This window comes from Pezoporus wallicus, unplaced genomic scaffold, assembly GCF_028554395.1.
Source record: "Pezoporus wallicus isolate ANWC-B61680 ecotype Strahan unplaced genomic scaffold, APGP_CSIRO_Pwel_v1 contig_2025, whole genome shotgun sequence".
NCBI classification, from domain to species: Eukaryota; Metazoa; Chordata; class Aves; order Psittaciformes; family Psittacidae; genus Pezoporus; species Pezoporus wallicus.
Window position 1 is genome coordinate 3511646 of NW_026640253.1, and position 16098 is coordinate 3527743.

Genomic DNA, 16098 nt, shown 5'->3' on the forward strand with positions numbered 1-16098 from the left:
CTGAAATATGCAGGCCTACTAAAGTTGTTTTAAATACAGCTGGAAGCACTGTAATTTTTAATACATAAACAAGCAATCTGGGGCTGGCATATAAAGATTATCCCAACATATTAAGCCAAATACATGAAATTCTTAGAATAAAGGACATCTGCTTTATTTTTGCCCTTCCAAAGCTGGCAAATCCCCCAAAACCCAATCCCCCAAAACCCAAACCGACACACACAAAATACTTCTGTGAAATACTGCTGTAAGCCCTGGACTGTGGAAGAGTTCATGCCCACCCAGCACAAGGAATGACTCGGACATTGCCTTTGTATCTTCCCAGTGCTACTTTGACATCAAAAAAGGAATCTTGCTCTGGTAAGTAGTGACAAAGGAACTTCTTAGTTTAATAATGAAATAAATAAGACAAAAGTAAAAATAGCCAAAAATTTAATACATGTTCTATACTTATAAATTATGGAAATAAAACTATCACAAGATGTGACTAAGATGTAGGTAAAGAAAAGGTGCTACAACATTGTATGAGCTAAAACACTTGGATTCTGCTTCTCAAAACAGAGACAATACTGAGATAAGTTTATACAGTGGAGACCTCTTAAATGTATAGCCCTGAATTTCTGTACAGTAATTTGCGATGCTGATAAATCAGCCTGTTCTTAGGTCACATATTAATTTTAAAGAGATTTTTATCAGAGGATCCAAATGAACAGACATGCCTTTAGGCATTTGCCAAGTTCCAGATCTCCAATAAATTAAGCTTTCAGAATGCTTGTGTTTTATTGTAGAAGTGGACTAAAGCTTTCTCTGCTAAAAACAGAAGCATCCCAAATGACGCAGACTATGATAACAGGACCCAAGACATATTCACTGAAAAGAAAAAGAAAAAACCTTAACACTCACTGTCTTTTCAGAAAAATTAAGATATTATATGTGTTAGTAAAGTATACCATTATTATTTCAAGGGGGAATAAACATGTTTATTTAATCATCTGGCATTTGGGGAACTTATGTCCATCTTTATTAACAGTTAAGAGAATTACCAGCAGCAACTATATACCAAACTTCAAAAGGCTGGTTCAAGTGAAACATTTTTGTATATGAACGATTATTCCAGGTTTTTCATTTAAGTGGGCTGCACTGTAAATCCAGAATTGCAACATAATACAGCTAGTTGTATCATAGAAGTTGTTTGGGTTTTTTAAAGACAAACTTACAAAACACAATGATAGATTAAATAAATAAAAAACATCAGTTAAAAAACACACTTAATTTCATCTGTGCAATTACGTACCAATATGAAAAATATTACTTTGATCTCTGCACCTTTCATGGTTCAGTCTCCTGGATTTCACTAAAAATAATACTGACAACAAAAATAAATGAAAAAAAAAAAGATCTGTTGACAAATCAGTGCTTTGGAGCTATTAAAAAAAGCACACATCAGATTTGTAGTTCCCTTGCAGCAGAACATGACCCAATACGTTAAAAATCAAACATTGGTAATAATGTTAATATATAAAATACTAGTTTAAAAACTATAGAATGACCTTTTCAGCAGAAATGGAGTGTATACATTGGAATCTATGACATACAGCATATCTGAAGGCAAGTTCACAGAATGCTGAAAGGCTCACTGCACATCTTCTATGGCAAGGAAATACTGCAGCTTTAAAATAAGCTGCACAATACTCATCTCTATCTCTTTCACATGAAAGTGTGTAAAAAGCAAATCAGCAAATAAACTCTAAAATAGATTTATACCAAAATCCTCTTTTTTACATTGAGTTTACAGCTTCTATCCATGTGCCTGTACTGTTTTGGGAGTTTCCTTCAAGAAAAGTCAAAGTCGCATTTTAGGGCCATGAACAAGTCCACGATACAACGTACTGGCAAGACAGAACTTTTGCATACTAACAAGATTCACTCCTTTTTGCTTTTTTGTTTGTTTGTTTTTAAAGGTAGTTTGTTCCTGTGGGACAAGAGGTCAAATATCAATTCCTTTGACAAGAGATGCCTCCAGCGTAATGTTAAACTCCTGCAAGGTCTGCAGCACTCGAATCAAAGAATTCACAAGAGTATGATCCTTTATCAGTGCTATGTCTTCGTACATCTGTGCTGTAATCGGGCAGTCTGCAAGCAGGGCGATCCAGTGATGCAAAAGGTGGTCTCTGACAAAGTGGCAATTTGCAATTTGGAAACAAAAATAAAGCCAAGTTAATTTCATGTTTTCACTGAAGTGATTCTTATTCTTTGCCTTCTAAACAGACCTGCTACCTTCTCTGCATATTTTTATAAGACAGGGAAGGGGAAATACTGTTTGTGGAATTAGTTTAAACAGAAAGCATCTGCGACAGACATGTTTCTAGACTTTCCACCCCTCACATCAAAAGGTGCTTCCCAGGAGGCCTGCAAGTCCCAAGCAGGCCCAAAGTCACTAGCCTGCTCCACTGCCTTTGTGCAAAGAGGCTTCTAGATGGTCCCAGCTTCCCTTCTACCCACCTCCTACCATGAGCAGTAGATGGAACGTGGGGAGTTCACCCAGCCATTAACAACAGAGGCCTCACTGATGGATGGTTTTCTGTGTCTACCTTCTGACCTTGCTAGCTGTAAACGAAAGGGAGGTAAGACTATTCACACCAGCCTACTACCTTCCTCTCTTGATTCAGCTGCTCAGCTCTTTGGGATACTCAGTTTTATATGTCAGATTACCCACACTTCACATGCCCAACAGGTCAGGATATGGTTCACTTAATTCCTCCATAGCTACACCAAAGAACTGTGTAAGTAATAGCCAACTGCACAACCAGCATTGTGTGGCTTTATTTTACTAATATGCAACATCCTTTTAATTTTAGCAAAGTATCAATAATAAAAACAACAATAATAATAGAGAAGGTTTTTTTTTATACCTGGCTCCAAGACACACCAGCATCTGAAACTTGCCATCCTTCCCAATGTTTCTAGGGGTGTTGTTGATAGCAGTGATAAAGCGACAGAAATTCCTGGCCCTTGTCTGCCAGTTCTCTTCTGGAACCATCTCATTTTGCTCAAGGGTCTCATAGTATGTTTGTGCTTTTTCTTAAAAGAATGGTGGGAGATACTGAAGTTTTATCAGTGTATACAGCAGACCTAAAATAACTGAAATATGATTCTACTGTGCTTGGAATAAAATAATCAGGCACTATGACCTTGAAATTTAGATGACTAAATTTAATACCACCTCATTTTCCCCGTAAGCATGCTTACAAATCCATATGAGCTATCTGATAGCTCATATTGGACCACTGGCAAATCAGCATGAGTGTCTGTATCATGGAGGGCACAGTTAGAGTTCAAAGGCCTAGATTCAAAGCCCATCCATGAATTTTCTGAATTATTACGTTTAGCCACTGTTTCCTTCCGTATGATCCAGTTATGTGTTCTCCATGTGTAAAACTGAGATTCTACTTCCTTCCCTCTGAACAGTGCTAAAGAGGTTCTCCTATCTACTGAGTTTTGAGATGCTAAAGTAAAATGATGATATAAGGAGAAGAGTGATGTCAAAGTACCTACTCAAAACACAGAAACACTATTAGGAAATTCCTTTCCTAAAAGGCATTTGTATACTCAGTTGACTTATTCAGCTCTATGTCAAATGATCTAGACCACTGTGTGAAAAATGTATGTTTATAACCCTTTATTACAACATTCATTAAGTACCAAGAGCACTAGATACACCTGTTCTGCATTATAAGGCAACTCAACCTCTTAGCAGTTGATTTATTGCTTCCACTATGCTCAATTAATAACAAGGTTATCATATGTCCATTCACCACCTTATTTAAATAATTCTTCCTCACTAAGTTTGTTTTACACTATTACTACTAGAAGGATAAAGACTAGTTACTGTATTAAGTACAGCATCAACTTTGGCAGATGGATACTCTTTCTCTTAAAAGTACAAGAGAGTAAGAGCTCTTATGGCAATTCAGCTGCAGAGATGCAGCTAAGTATGCTTTCACCAACTGAGAATAAGGAACAAGGATGGATATATTTTAAAGACACAAACAGGCTCTGGTATGTCTTTTCTCCCACTTACCTAAAAAGTCCCAAATAAAGACATTTTTGAAGAGTCTTGGTGATTTAAATCCATGTTGAAACACTTGCTCAAGAGCTGAAACAAGTCCACTTTCTCCACACAGCAACAATGTCAGACTGCCTCTCTGTCAAGCACACACATGAAGCACACACACTTATTATCTCAGTTTGGAAGTCTGGGACATAAAAGTGTCTCATGCATCTATTACTGAAGCCAGTTTTTAAACAAACAGATGCCCAAAGTTACAGTCTACTGTCAAAACAGTGGCCCCAGAGAGGATGGCCCAGTTCTCACAAGTCCTGAGCTTTCAAAAATGTGGTGACCTCTCTAAGGAGGCTGAAGAAAGCAGTCTTAGGGTGTCATCATCATCATCATCATCATCAAATGAAGCCATGAAAAGGTCAAGATAAAGATCAGGTTTTGAGCAGGTTTTACCTATAATAATGATCACTGCACAGAAAATTAAGGAACCATTTTCCTCTTCAGTAATAAAGATCCCAAGTCTATTGCAGCAGGTGCCTCAGAGTGTTTGCTTATCAACAAAAACAACATCTCATGAAATTTTTAAACCTCAGGGGAAAAAAATCCTTAGAACATGATGGTAAATTGTATTTTGCAAACCCAGTGCATGACACTTCAGATTATTGTGTAAACATGATTATCAACCACAATTACACTGTATGTGAATTTGCCATGCAACACTGAACTTCAAGCAGATTGGTGCAGAAGGAATGGGAGGACATGCTTTTAATAAAATTAATGACTTTCAAGAGATATCCATACAGGAGCCAGCACTGCTCTGACCACTCTGGCTCAGAAGGGCTGGATTGTGATGGTTTACCAGAGGCATGCTGCTTAAGCTTGTTTCAGGAAATAACCACAGTTTCTGTTACGATGATTACATGTATAATGTAGAAGTGTACCTGAGTCTTTGAGAGCACTTCTGTTTCACTTGCTGGGCAGGGTCTGTGTGTGGGATAGGTGTTTGGGTGTGCATCTTGTTTGTTCATTTTAAAGTGCCCTATGGGTTTTCATGTTTTAAGTAGCACAGATAATGCAAAACAGGCATAAAAAACCCTACTCATTACTCGATGCAGATGTAAAATCTCAGTTAACCTGGAACAAACTGAACAGGAGGCCACACTGTTGACAGTGGTATGGGTAGAATCCTTGGCAGAATTAACTTATAACACTATTTCCAATACCAGAATGTTAACATTGAAATTAACAGAATGTTACAGTTACTAATAAGAGTTAAGACAGGAGTGCCACTACACAAGCAGCTCCTCCTTACCTCCTTCTCTGGCTTGTGGAAATGCTTAACAATACCATTTACAGCTTCACCAATAGCTTCTTGTATCTGACCAGTATTTAACTCTGCAAAATACAAAAATATATCCAGTCACCACTCTGTAACAACTTTACAAATCGTACCTCTTCACAAGGAGTGAGGCATACAATAGAAAAAAAGAAGAGGAGCATGAACCAGCAAAACTTATGCTGTTAGTGAAAAGGTGCTGGACTATGGGTAATAGAAATCTACTTTTACTTTTACTTACTGTGGAGGAGATAGAAATTGAGATGGTTTGGGTTTATACCAAAACTAACACTGTGGTGTTTCAACACAACAACAGGTGGAAAGGGTTTTTACATATTAAATGAAATTTCAGACCAGGGCCCAAAGCTAAGAAAAAGAGCTGTGCTTTGATTAGGACCACAAAACTTGGATGTCCTAGAAATAATTCCTGTGATAGCTTCACTGTAAACCCAACCATGCTTGGGAAAAAAATAACCACCTGTTCCTAATTTATCAGGAAGAAAACAGCCCAGAACAACAATCTCAATAGAAAACTGAAGTCCATTAACAGAAACCACTAGCAAGCTTTTTGTCCATGAAGGACAGGTAAAGACAGGACAGAAAATTTCTACTTTCCTCCATAGCATTCATTCCACAGATGAAAGACAAGAATACAAAAAACACCACTAGGGCTGCTAAGCACTGAACCAGAAGTCCAGAGACTTCTTCCTTCCATCCTTGGGGACTTTCAGAACTTGATTAGATAGAACAGCTTGCTCAGGACTGTAATTCAGAAATTAGCTGGACTTTGAGCAGGGGTTTGGGCTAAGTGAGTTTCCCAGGTTCTCTCCAAGCTACAGTTCTAAAATACAAGGAAACTATAGGTCTGTTTGCAAACGTCTCTCCTCAGGTAATGATGCAGACAGTACAAGACAAGACAACCTCCACCACTCACTTGGCTTATTGTTTGGTGATATAGTGACAAATCTTCTGATCATGCTTGGTGACTGCTGCAAAGGAGGGGTTCGGCACTGCCGCTCATCAACCTCAGTGTGGGAAGTCAGCAGCTCTCCCACCAGGATCCTTTCTAAGCTGCCATCATCCATTCCTTTTCCAAGCCATCTTCCACAGGGAAACCTAAAAACATAAAGGAGATACGTGTATCAAGTCCTTCATCCCAGATTCAATCCCATGCCAAAAACTTTCAACTGCAGCTGCATAAACCCCAAATTCTGCTAGTATAGCTATTAGAAATACACCATTCATCTAGCAACAAAAACTTGGATTTGGCTTTTGCCAACCGAGGTGTAAAAAATAAACCATTTTTTCAGTTTCAAGTTTGTCCTAAACGTTGCACTGAATTATTTGCAAAGCAAAGAGTGGCAGATTTTGTCTTGTCCTGTATGTAGTATATGATTTGAGGGCTGCAGAGGAAAAAGAGGTAGAAGGGGAAGACCAGCTACACACTATAATAGGGTGGTGAAACACTCCTATGCTTTCATCGATTACATAGCAGGCCAGCCACAAAACAAAAAAAAACCCCAAACATGTACTGAAGGGCCGAAACACCTGTACATCTGTTGAAACTGGGATATTAAATTAGACACAGAAAACACACATGCTCACTTGCTTATCATCACCTTCTACAAATCTATGTTGATGTCAGTTTAATTAGATTAATCAGAAAACTGAACAGTATCCAAAACTAGAATCTTGCTTCTTCATTTAATTACAAACAAGCTGACATGGAAAACTGAGTGGACTTAACCCACCAGTTTGTCACCAGCATGAGCCTGACAGTTTCTCTGACAAAGGACAGGGCATCAAACTATGCTGTACCTAATTTAATTTTTACTGTAAATCTCGTTCCTTTACTTTCACTATGCAAACACGGGTTTCCAACACTTGTAAGCCCCTGTGTCCCAGAGTGTGTAATCCAATGGTTTCTCTGTAACACCTAGAGCACTCAGCCTTACTATAAAATACCACCCATATTTGATGAGCTGCAAGCTCTAACTTGCTATTTCTTCCTTGGGTTCGAGGGAGATTATTTTTAAGATGTGCAACACTCAACTCAGCTTCTGCACCAATGTTTTAAGGCTAAACATGAGCATCTGCAAACTGAAAACTCTGCTTAATTTTACAAGAATCACAACTTGTTTAATGCCAGAAGCCGAATGACCTTTCTATGCCTTCAGGTAGCAGCAACTGTAGACACAAAGTCCCAGGAGATAAGACCTTTCTAACCAAACAAGCGCTACTGTGCCAGCTCCCCGCAGAAATTCTACTTACCCAACATGAAATTTCAGGATGATACTTACTTGTAAGTATGCCCTGTTATTTCATTTCTGACCATAACATATTCCACTAGCCACTTGGCATACAGCCCTGAATTATCATGTCCTATCTGCACTGTGGTCAGTTTTCCCAGGTTCTGGCACTGCAAATTAAACAAAGAATTTGTCAGTGCAAACTGAAAAAGAGCAGCACATTGGAGACACAAACTATTAAAGAACATGCTCAGATAGGGAATCAGAAATGTGGTTCCCTTTTTCTGACTGCATGATTGATTCTGGACTTTTTAGGTATAGGTTGCCTTACTTGGCTTTGTTTGCTTTTCTTTGCTTCTTCATTTGTTAAATGCTATTTTCATCATCAGAAACAACACAGTTAAACTAGATTTTTCAATTAAATTTTACCCAATGCATGCACACACACAAAAATCAGTGCAGAATAACTTTGCTTCCAACAGAAGAGGATATGATACCTCCCACCATAACAGCACAAAGTTGTAATATAAAGACAGTCTTCATATTTGCACTAAGGATTTGTCAGTCATTTAGTTCCACATGTTATTAAATATATTCATTATGTACAGGCACAGGAAATATTTGTGATTAACCACACAGATTAATAATATGAAATGTATAGCACGATAGTACAGCAAAGGGGGAATTTAAAACTGAACAAACAGAACATCCAAAGCATTTTTTTGTTTCAAGCAATACAAACCTCAAAAGTCATTTCTAATATATTCCTGGGTATCTGCAGGACTCCTGTTTCACCCAGTTCTCCCGAGATACAGATCCAAGGATTGGCTGTAAACATTGAGCCACCAAGTTTCTTGCTAGGAACAATCAATATATGGTATGGTATCACTGCAAACACAAGAAAAAATTACACTTCAGAAATTAAAGATAGTTACATAACCTCTTTAATGAAGGGGGGGGGGGGGGAAGGTAAGTCAAAATAATACCCCAGTACCATGAAATGTTAAAACATCAGAGTTGCTATTTAATCATGCTAACACCTGCATACTAAGCACTGATTGACAATCAGGAAATGTACATATAGCAGTCATTAAGAAGCAGAGCTGACAGCAAAACACTGTCAACTGGAAAAAGAAGTATGGATGGCATAATGCCTTCATGTAAGTAAAGTAATTTTTCATTTACCAGTCTCAAAACATATCATGAAGATGGTTACTCGTCCCCAGCTTAGAGACGAGAAAGTAAAGACAGAATATTCATGTATCTAGGACTACACTGCAGCTCAGCATCCAACTCAATACTCAACTCCTAACTGCCTGCTTTTGTTTGTGCATGTACGCACAGTACACAGCTAACACCAATCTCCACTCAATTAATAACCAAAGCCTGTTTTTGCAGGGTTTTCTTGCACCAGCATTCACTACTGTGGCTGAACAAATTCAGTGAAAATAGTTTATAATGCTGAAAGTTTGTCGGTACCATATTGCTCTTAATTATGCTATCTGTAAGACTTCTTGATCCTAAAAAGAATAAACAGCTTTTTCCCCTCTAACTGGCACAAGACTTGCTCAAACACTTCCTGGTCCCCTGGTTTACCAGTCACTAATTCAACATAGTATCACCCAAGTTACAGCCCCTTCTCCGACTCAGGAGGCATCTGCTCCTGAGGAAACGCACATGCTCTTCAATTGCCTAGCATCTCATGCACAATCCCTATTAACCAAACTTTTATAACAAAATCCAATTATCTGAATGGTCATTGTGTTTCTTGGCAATCTGCCCTTCTTTTATAGTGCATAAATGGATTGCAATTAGAGCTTTTTGGCTGAGGCATTTAATATATTTCTTTCTCAATGTCTCCTCAGCTGTCAGAGCCCTCAATAAACTATTTGGTGGTTGGATTTTCTTAAAAGCTTGATGCTCATAGCATTTAAGAATTAATTAATGCTTCCCTTTTTATTTTCTGTGCTGATAGTCTTAAAGTAAGTGACAACTTTATGCAGCAGACTAGATTTTAGCATTGTCCAGAACTTGCCCACAAGACCACCAAAACATATTCTGCTTCAAATCATTTTACATACATTTTAGATGTTTGCTTGCTTTGTCTTTCATACACATAAATATGGATCATAACGTAACACACCACCAAGGGTAGCTCCTACCATGGGGCCACAGGGGTCCTTTCATACTCCCCCATCCCCAGTTTTATAAGCCTTGCTAAAGTCTTTCCTTACTCTTCCCTACTAGTGAGGTCCTGTGGCAGCAGGTACACAAATGCATGAGGACTCTGTAATATGCTTAAGCATCAGCAATAACAGGTTAAAAGTTTCTCTAGGGCATCTATTTTAAAAAAAAAAGAAAGAAAAGAAAGCAAAACAAGCACTTCAGTGCATTGCAGAGTTCCGATGCAGCCCTCAATGGGCATTTCACTGTCATCTGAAACTCAGAGACAGGCATATGGCAAAGTAGGCTGAGCCTGAAAGGGGAAAGATTTTTTGGTTTCTTATAATTCCGAGCAGGTGTTAATATTCTTACTTTGTTAATGAGCAATCCATACGGTTCTTGTTTAGCATCATGGAAACAAGCCCACAAAATTTGCTGTTGAGAACTCTCCCTCAACTAAAAGGATTAAAGCTGCTTATTTTATAAGGTTATAAACAAAAGCCTTTAGTGACACAAACAGAGACACTACTGCCCACCAGAGAAGATCACAGAAACAGTGTTACAGCACACTCAGATGCATGCTGGGAAAAGACGAACAAATACATTAAGGCATGTTGCTCAGAGCCATTTAGAATTTTTGGATAAGGACTCAACCAAATCTGGAAAATCAGAGTTCCAGGGAAAGCAAATACTTACAGATTGTTGTGAAAACATTGGTAAAACAAAAGTAATCAACAGCATTGAATGACAGGAGATGATATAAGAATTGCTCTTTCTCATCATCACAGCGGAGGAATGCGTAACGCTTGTAGAGTTTTCTGACAAAGCAAAACAAATGATTTGTTATAGTAACAAGATACTTTCAGTGAAACGTTTCCTACTGTGCTTATTTATTAAGCAAACTATGAAGAATGGGCAAGCAGTTACAAATGACAAGTGATTCTGGTAGAGCAAACAGTATTTAATGTGCCAAGGTATGCTGACATTCTGCAAGTCTGAAGTCTCCCAAGTGCATCAGTCCAATAGTCCACACTATTTTTCACCACTTGAAATCAAAGTTTGGAGTGGTCTAAGGGTCTTCTCCCACCCAACACCCCAAGATGGAAAAAGTAATTTTGTATTCTTTGACTACTTTTTGGCAATGTAAAATGACAGAACTGAAGTAAGAGAGTCCTCATAAGTTACTTCCCAGCAGATTGTGCCATGGGAGAGTCCACCAGCACATGACATAAGACAGAAGACTGTTTTCAAAGGACACTAGGGCAAACACTGGGACTATAGGTGATAACCAAGGCCTACAACAACCTGCACAAAATCCAGGGAATAGCTTCAGTGCTGACAGTACACAGCTCCTGATGAACAAAATCATAGACATGCAAAGTCTTGCATGTCTAAAGTCCTTCTTAAAGGCTTAAAGTCCTACTGTTCCCTTCTACTGGGTTGAAAACACTTTCCTCTGACTGCAACACTGAACAGAAGTGCAACTTCTTTTAAGTGGAAATATCAAAAGACGTAGCTCGGTAGCCTTCTCTACTAACACAAACACTAACACCTATGCAGAAGGATAAACTGTTAATGGAAACAATCTTTTACATTTATTGAAATTACTCAAACACATTAGAGACTTTAACACTGCATAATTTGCAAGGGAGAAACCTTGAAATGAATTTACAACCTCAAGCTTTTTAAGTGCAAAATTTTGACTCGAAAATACTCTTAAGTTACTCACTTGTACATAGCAATCACCACTATTTTTGTTAATTATGCAACAAATAAATAATACCAGTGTTGGTGAATAATCATAAAAGAGCATTCCAAGATGTATCAAAATCTGACTGATGCCAGAGGAATATTCAAAATGGCACGAATGCACGAAATGCTGACACAGCCATGTCCAGGTTCTTCCTGCTAGGAGCGCATCCTGACAACTCCCCTCAATTTCAGACATCAATTACAAAAATGTCAGCAAGTGACTCACAAGCCAGAAATTTGCAAAGCAGATCAATTATGATTAACACACACACATATTCTCACTTGTATAACAAACGTAACATGAGAGATTGACAGGAAATGTTCAAAGGAAATAAAGATACTGAGCCTTAAATCAACATAACCTGCTTGTAGTCACAGGAGTAGCAATCCCACTGCTGTGCTTCAAGCTCAGCCGGCAGCCCAGAATCACACAGCCGCTCACTCACTCCCCCCGCTCCCTCCTCCCGCTCCTGGAGGGATGGGGAGGAGAATTGAAAGAATGTAACTCCCATGGGCTGCTACCACCAATAATAATAATGACAAGGGAAATAAAAAGGGGAGAGAATACAACCGCTCACCACCAGCCAACTGATGCCCAGCCTGACCGAGCAGTGATCTAGCCCTTCTGGGTAACTGTCCCCGGTTTGTATAGTGGGCATGATGTGCTATGGTATGGAATACCTCTTTGGCTAGTTTGGGTCAGTTCTCCTGTCTCTGCTTCCTCCCAGCTTTCCCTCCTCCCTGGCAGAGCGTGAGGCTTTGGTCAGAGTAAACATTACTGAGCACCAACTAAAAGCATCGGTGTTATCAGTGCTGTTCTCAGGCTGAAAGTCAAAAACACAGCGCTGCACCAGCTACTAAGAAGGAGAAAAATGACTGCTACTGCTGAACCCAGGACACCCACAAAGGTCTTGTGGGTGATTGTGTCCATGTTTCATTTGAACAATCTGAACCACATGTTTAGACAGCCTGTCTACAAGGGTATGTGCTGCCCTGCCTTTTCAGAGTGTAAGATTTCCCAGTTTACTTGGGCACACAATGGTGTTTGGGGAGTGAAGTAATGTGACTTCCTTCTATTCCCTAACTCTAGTCCTTTTGCAGACTAGAAAGAAATGAAACGTTTCAGGTTTTGTGTATTTTTAGCAAATGCCAAGCAAAGAAAATGAGTTAATTAAAATATCTAATAGTTGCTTCAAATACAATCAAGTTAACTGTAAAATGTCAGCAGTTGCACAATTACTATTAGTACCTCACTGAACTTGGCACTGCTTCCTCTAAAACCAAATGGAGCACATTTTAAAACCATGCAGCACAGAACAATTTTAAGTAGGGTATCTAAATATGTAGCACAAGGCACACAGGATTGCAAAGAATTGATGTCATTTCTATACAAGTTGCTCCTTCACTTCCATTTTAAACATATTTTTGCAACTGTCTCAGTCTACTCTAGAGAATTAGAATGTGTCTGATAGAGCTGAGGTTTTAATTCTTGGGGGGGGGAGGGGAGGAGGAGAATATGCTCAGAGTCCTCTTGCAGCACTTGTTCTACATGGGGAAAGCACAGCTAATTTAACCCAGTCTGGACTGCTGACCTGACTGAAGAGGGCTAACCTTAACTTAGAGATACAAGTAGATTTATTAGGTGTCCTGACTTTGCCTTTCAGCTTTTCTTTACTCACTGTTGGAAGGCCACAGCTTCCTCAGAATGTTCAAAATAATTCAATACAAGGCAAATATCAAATAAGAAGCAACTGGGGCTTGGGGGCATTCGGGGGGAAGACATTTCTTGGAAGGTGACATGAGCGGGAACAGAGGAAATGAAGAGTAGACAGCATAGGTTAAACTGTCTCCAGAAAGAAGTCTTCAGATAAAGCTAGTGACTATTACTAGGGCCCATACACAGGAACCTTTCATTTCCGTGCAATAACCAGTATATTCAACCTTATCAGCACACTTTTTTTTTCCTGCACAGCTTATACTAAATAAATCTCAAATCTTTACTCCTAAAAAAAAAAATAGGCTTGTACTCTGATTTATGCAACTATTTACAAAATACTTATGTTTACAAAGACAATATAATGTGCATGTGCTCTGGACATCATGTACACAGGTCCTTGCTCTGAGCATTTCTCCTTTTGTCCTTTGAGTACTTATAAGAAGGACTAGCACAGAGTACTTCAGAGAGAGTTTAAGACAGCAGTGTTTGGAACTCCACAGGTTCATTCTTCAGTTTTCACATCTTCTCCCCCTCATACTTCATATACTTGTCCCCTTTTCTTCCCATAGTGCAATTATTCTTTAAGTAGTGTCTTGGGTCTCAGTGGTTGGGTCTTTTCATATTTTCTTTAATGACTTTGTGCACGAGGAATCAGAAGTGACGTATTTTGAAATATTTAGGAGAAGTAATAAAACCAAAAATGGATCATAATAGCAAACATTTGACTATTATGAAAAGAATTTACTTTATGTTCTTAAGCAGGCTATAAATGCAAAATGTTTAGTGTGCAGGGGATGATGAACAAAGCTGAGACACTGTCAGTTTGAACTAGAGATGTGGACAATCATGCTCTGAAAAATTTAGATGGAAGATTTCAAAAGATTACCAGATCTCATCTTAAGCTTATGGCCCCAGAATGAGACTCAAGAACTGAGCACCACAGCCTTCCTAGTCACCTCCAAGGTACTACATGTACACTATTCATCTGCTTTCTTAAAATCAACTTCTGGTGTGGCTTATTTACAGCATTTTACATGGCTGTGAAAGCAGTTACAAGAATGTCTCAGATTTGGCAAGAGAAGTGAGAAGCTAAGGAACAGTCAGTCTGAATCACGCTAATCAGAACCACAAAAACCAATGTGGATGTGCCTTTACACTTTCCATACCATGACCCAACTGCTACCAGGACCTAAGCTGCACTTTGCCATGCACTGCAAAACCACACAAACAATCCAAGGAACACAAAATATCCCACAGTTACAGAAAGTGAGCCAAAATAAAAAGCTTGATTCAGCAAAGTAGTGGTGTTTGGACTTGGGCCCTGTTTCATTTAATCCCTAGCAATTTTTTAAGATTTCACCTCGAAGTTGCAGGCAGTCTGACAGAACTGATTCTGTATCTGAAGAAGGCCATCACTGAATCATAATTCCAAACACACAGGTACAGAGACACCCCTGAAAGGGTAGTTAGTTCTATTGCTTTTGCACACTGCTAAGCAGATGGAAGAACAGGAGCTTCCGAGTTTTTGAAGTTAAACAACTGAACAGGTTTTATTTTTTAAAAGATTTGTCCTAGATAAATTGTCTTACTTTGTGAGTTCATGGTCTGAAAGCAGCTGTTTTAGGTGCCTAGAAAGCAACTTCTTTTCCATAGAGAGACGAACCCAGGCTCTGGCCTTCCCAACATCTGTTTTGATCTCACTAATGTTCTGGATATGCCTGGGAGGAAAAAACAAACAAAAGACACTGTCCAGTATTTTCAAAGTGTGACAGCCCTTTTGAATCAAGCTATCCATCAAGCCAAAATACCAGGCAAACTGCTGGAGAAAGAGACACGATCACCTAAACATTCAGCCCTATCTAAATTCCTTGCAGATCTAGCTCAAAAAGAGTAAGAGCCTGAAAAGGAAATATCTGCAATGCAGTGCCCTATTTACAAAATTCTAAAGCAGGCCCATTGCCTCACATGATTTAAGAATCATTCTGGACCTTATCACTGCAGTATTTATGCCCGAGTGCTTTGTAAAATTAAGTACTGTCTTTGTATGCTCAGTAGTAGCTTTTCTTACATACAAGGAACAAATTTTGAAAGGACAAGCATGTCCCTTGAAAATTCACTCCTCCCTACTGAAAAAATTAGATGTTAGTAAGGAAAAAAGAGGACAAAAAAGGCCTTTCAAAAATAATTTAGAAGTTATGCATATTGTTTTTTGATGTACTGAAAAGAAGGCATTGAACATAAGTTATAGTTTTACTCACACTACAGCACTCATTGTCAGATAAACCCATTCTTTATATCAAACAAGTTCTTTAAACTGCTTTCTTCACTCAGAATCAAGACTGAGCTCACAGCTATGCAACCAACTTGTCAATGAAAGGGAAAACACATACGTTACACCCACATATCTGTGGAAATAAAACAATACAGCATACTTAGAAAAAACAGAAGATTAAAACTATGCCAGGGTATTTCTATAAGCAGTAGCTGTGACAATATAAAATCTCAACCATATGAAATGTTTTTGTAAAGGTCAGTGAAAAGGTTGCCCTATATACCTTAAAACACTTCAGCAGGTTTCTTGCCCACATTCCTCTCTTCCTGTATGAAACACAGAAACAGGTATGCAAACCTCGTAAGTTTCTGTGTTAGTTTTAATAGCTTAAACTCACCTCATATCCTGGACGAGAGAGATTCTAAGAGGTGACATGGCTGGACTGCTATCAGACTTTCTCCTCTCTGAATCAAGAAGTATTCCTAGACTCAGAAAAACAGAATTTGTTAGTATAAATTCATATAAAGATTTTTAAATCAATATATA

At 38.6% G+C, this 16098-nt stretch overlaps 1 protein-coding gene across 8 annotated transcripts in view; it reads right to left on the bottom strand.

Annotated features, from left to right (window-relative positions):
• Window positions 1-365: 365 nt before the first annotated feature.
• The window catches only part of DENND5A (DENN domain containing 5A), a 70537-nt gene continuing 54804 nt past the window's right edge, over window positions 366-16098 (bottom strand). For 7 of the 8 annotated variants that reach the window (XM_057418248.1, XM_057418246.1, XM_057418243.1 and 4 more), the window contains 10 exons: window positions 15950-16034; window positions 14870-14998; window positions 10508-10629; window positions 8391-8536; window positions 7700-7818; window positions 6334-6515; window positions 5376-5458; window positions 4082-4205; window positions 2913-3081; window positions 366-2171 (listed from right to left, as the gene is read on the bottom strand). In XM_057418248.1, the coding sequence (XP_057274231.1) occupies window positions 1988-2171; window positions 2913-3081; window positions 4082-4205; window positions 5376-5458; window positions 6334-6515; window positions 7700-7818; window positions 8391-8536; window positions 10508-10629; window positions 14870-14998; window positions 15950-16034 (1343 nt within the window). In that variant the 3' untranslated portion in view covers window positions 366-1987. The remainder of the gene's footprint in view (window positions 2172-2912; window positions 3082-4081; window positions 4206-5375; window positions 5459-6333; window positions 6516-7699; window positions 7819-8390; window positions 8537-10507; window positions 10630-14869; window positions 14999-15949; window positions 16035-16098) is intronic. The other variant, XM_057418247.1, reaches the window with a different exon arrangement.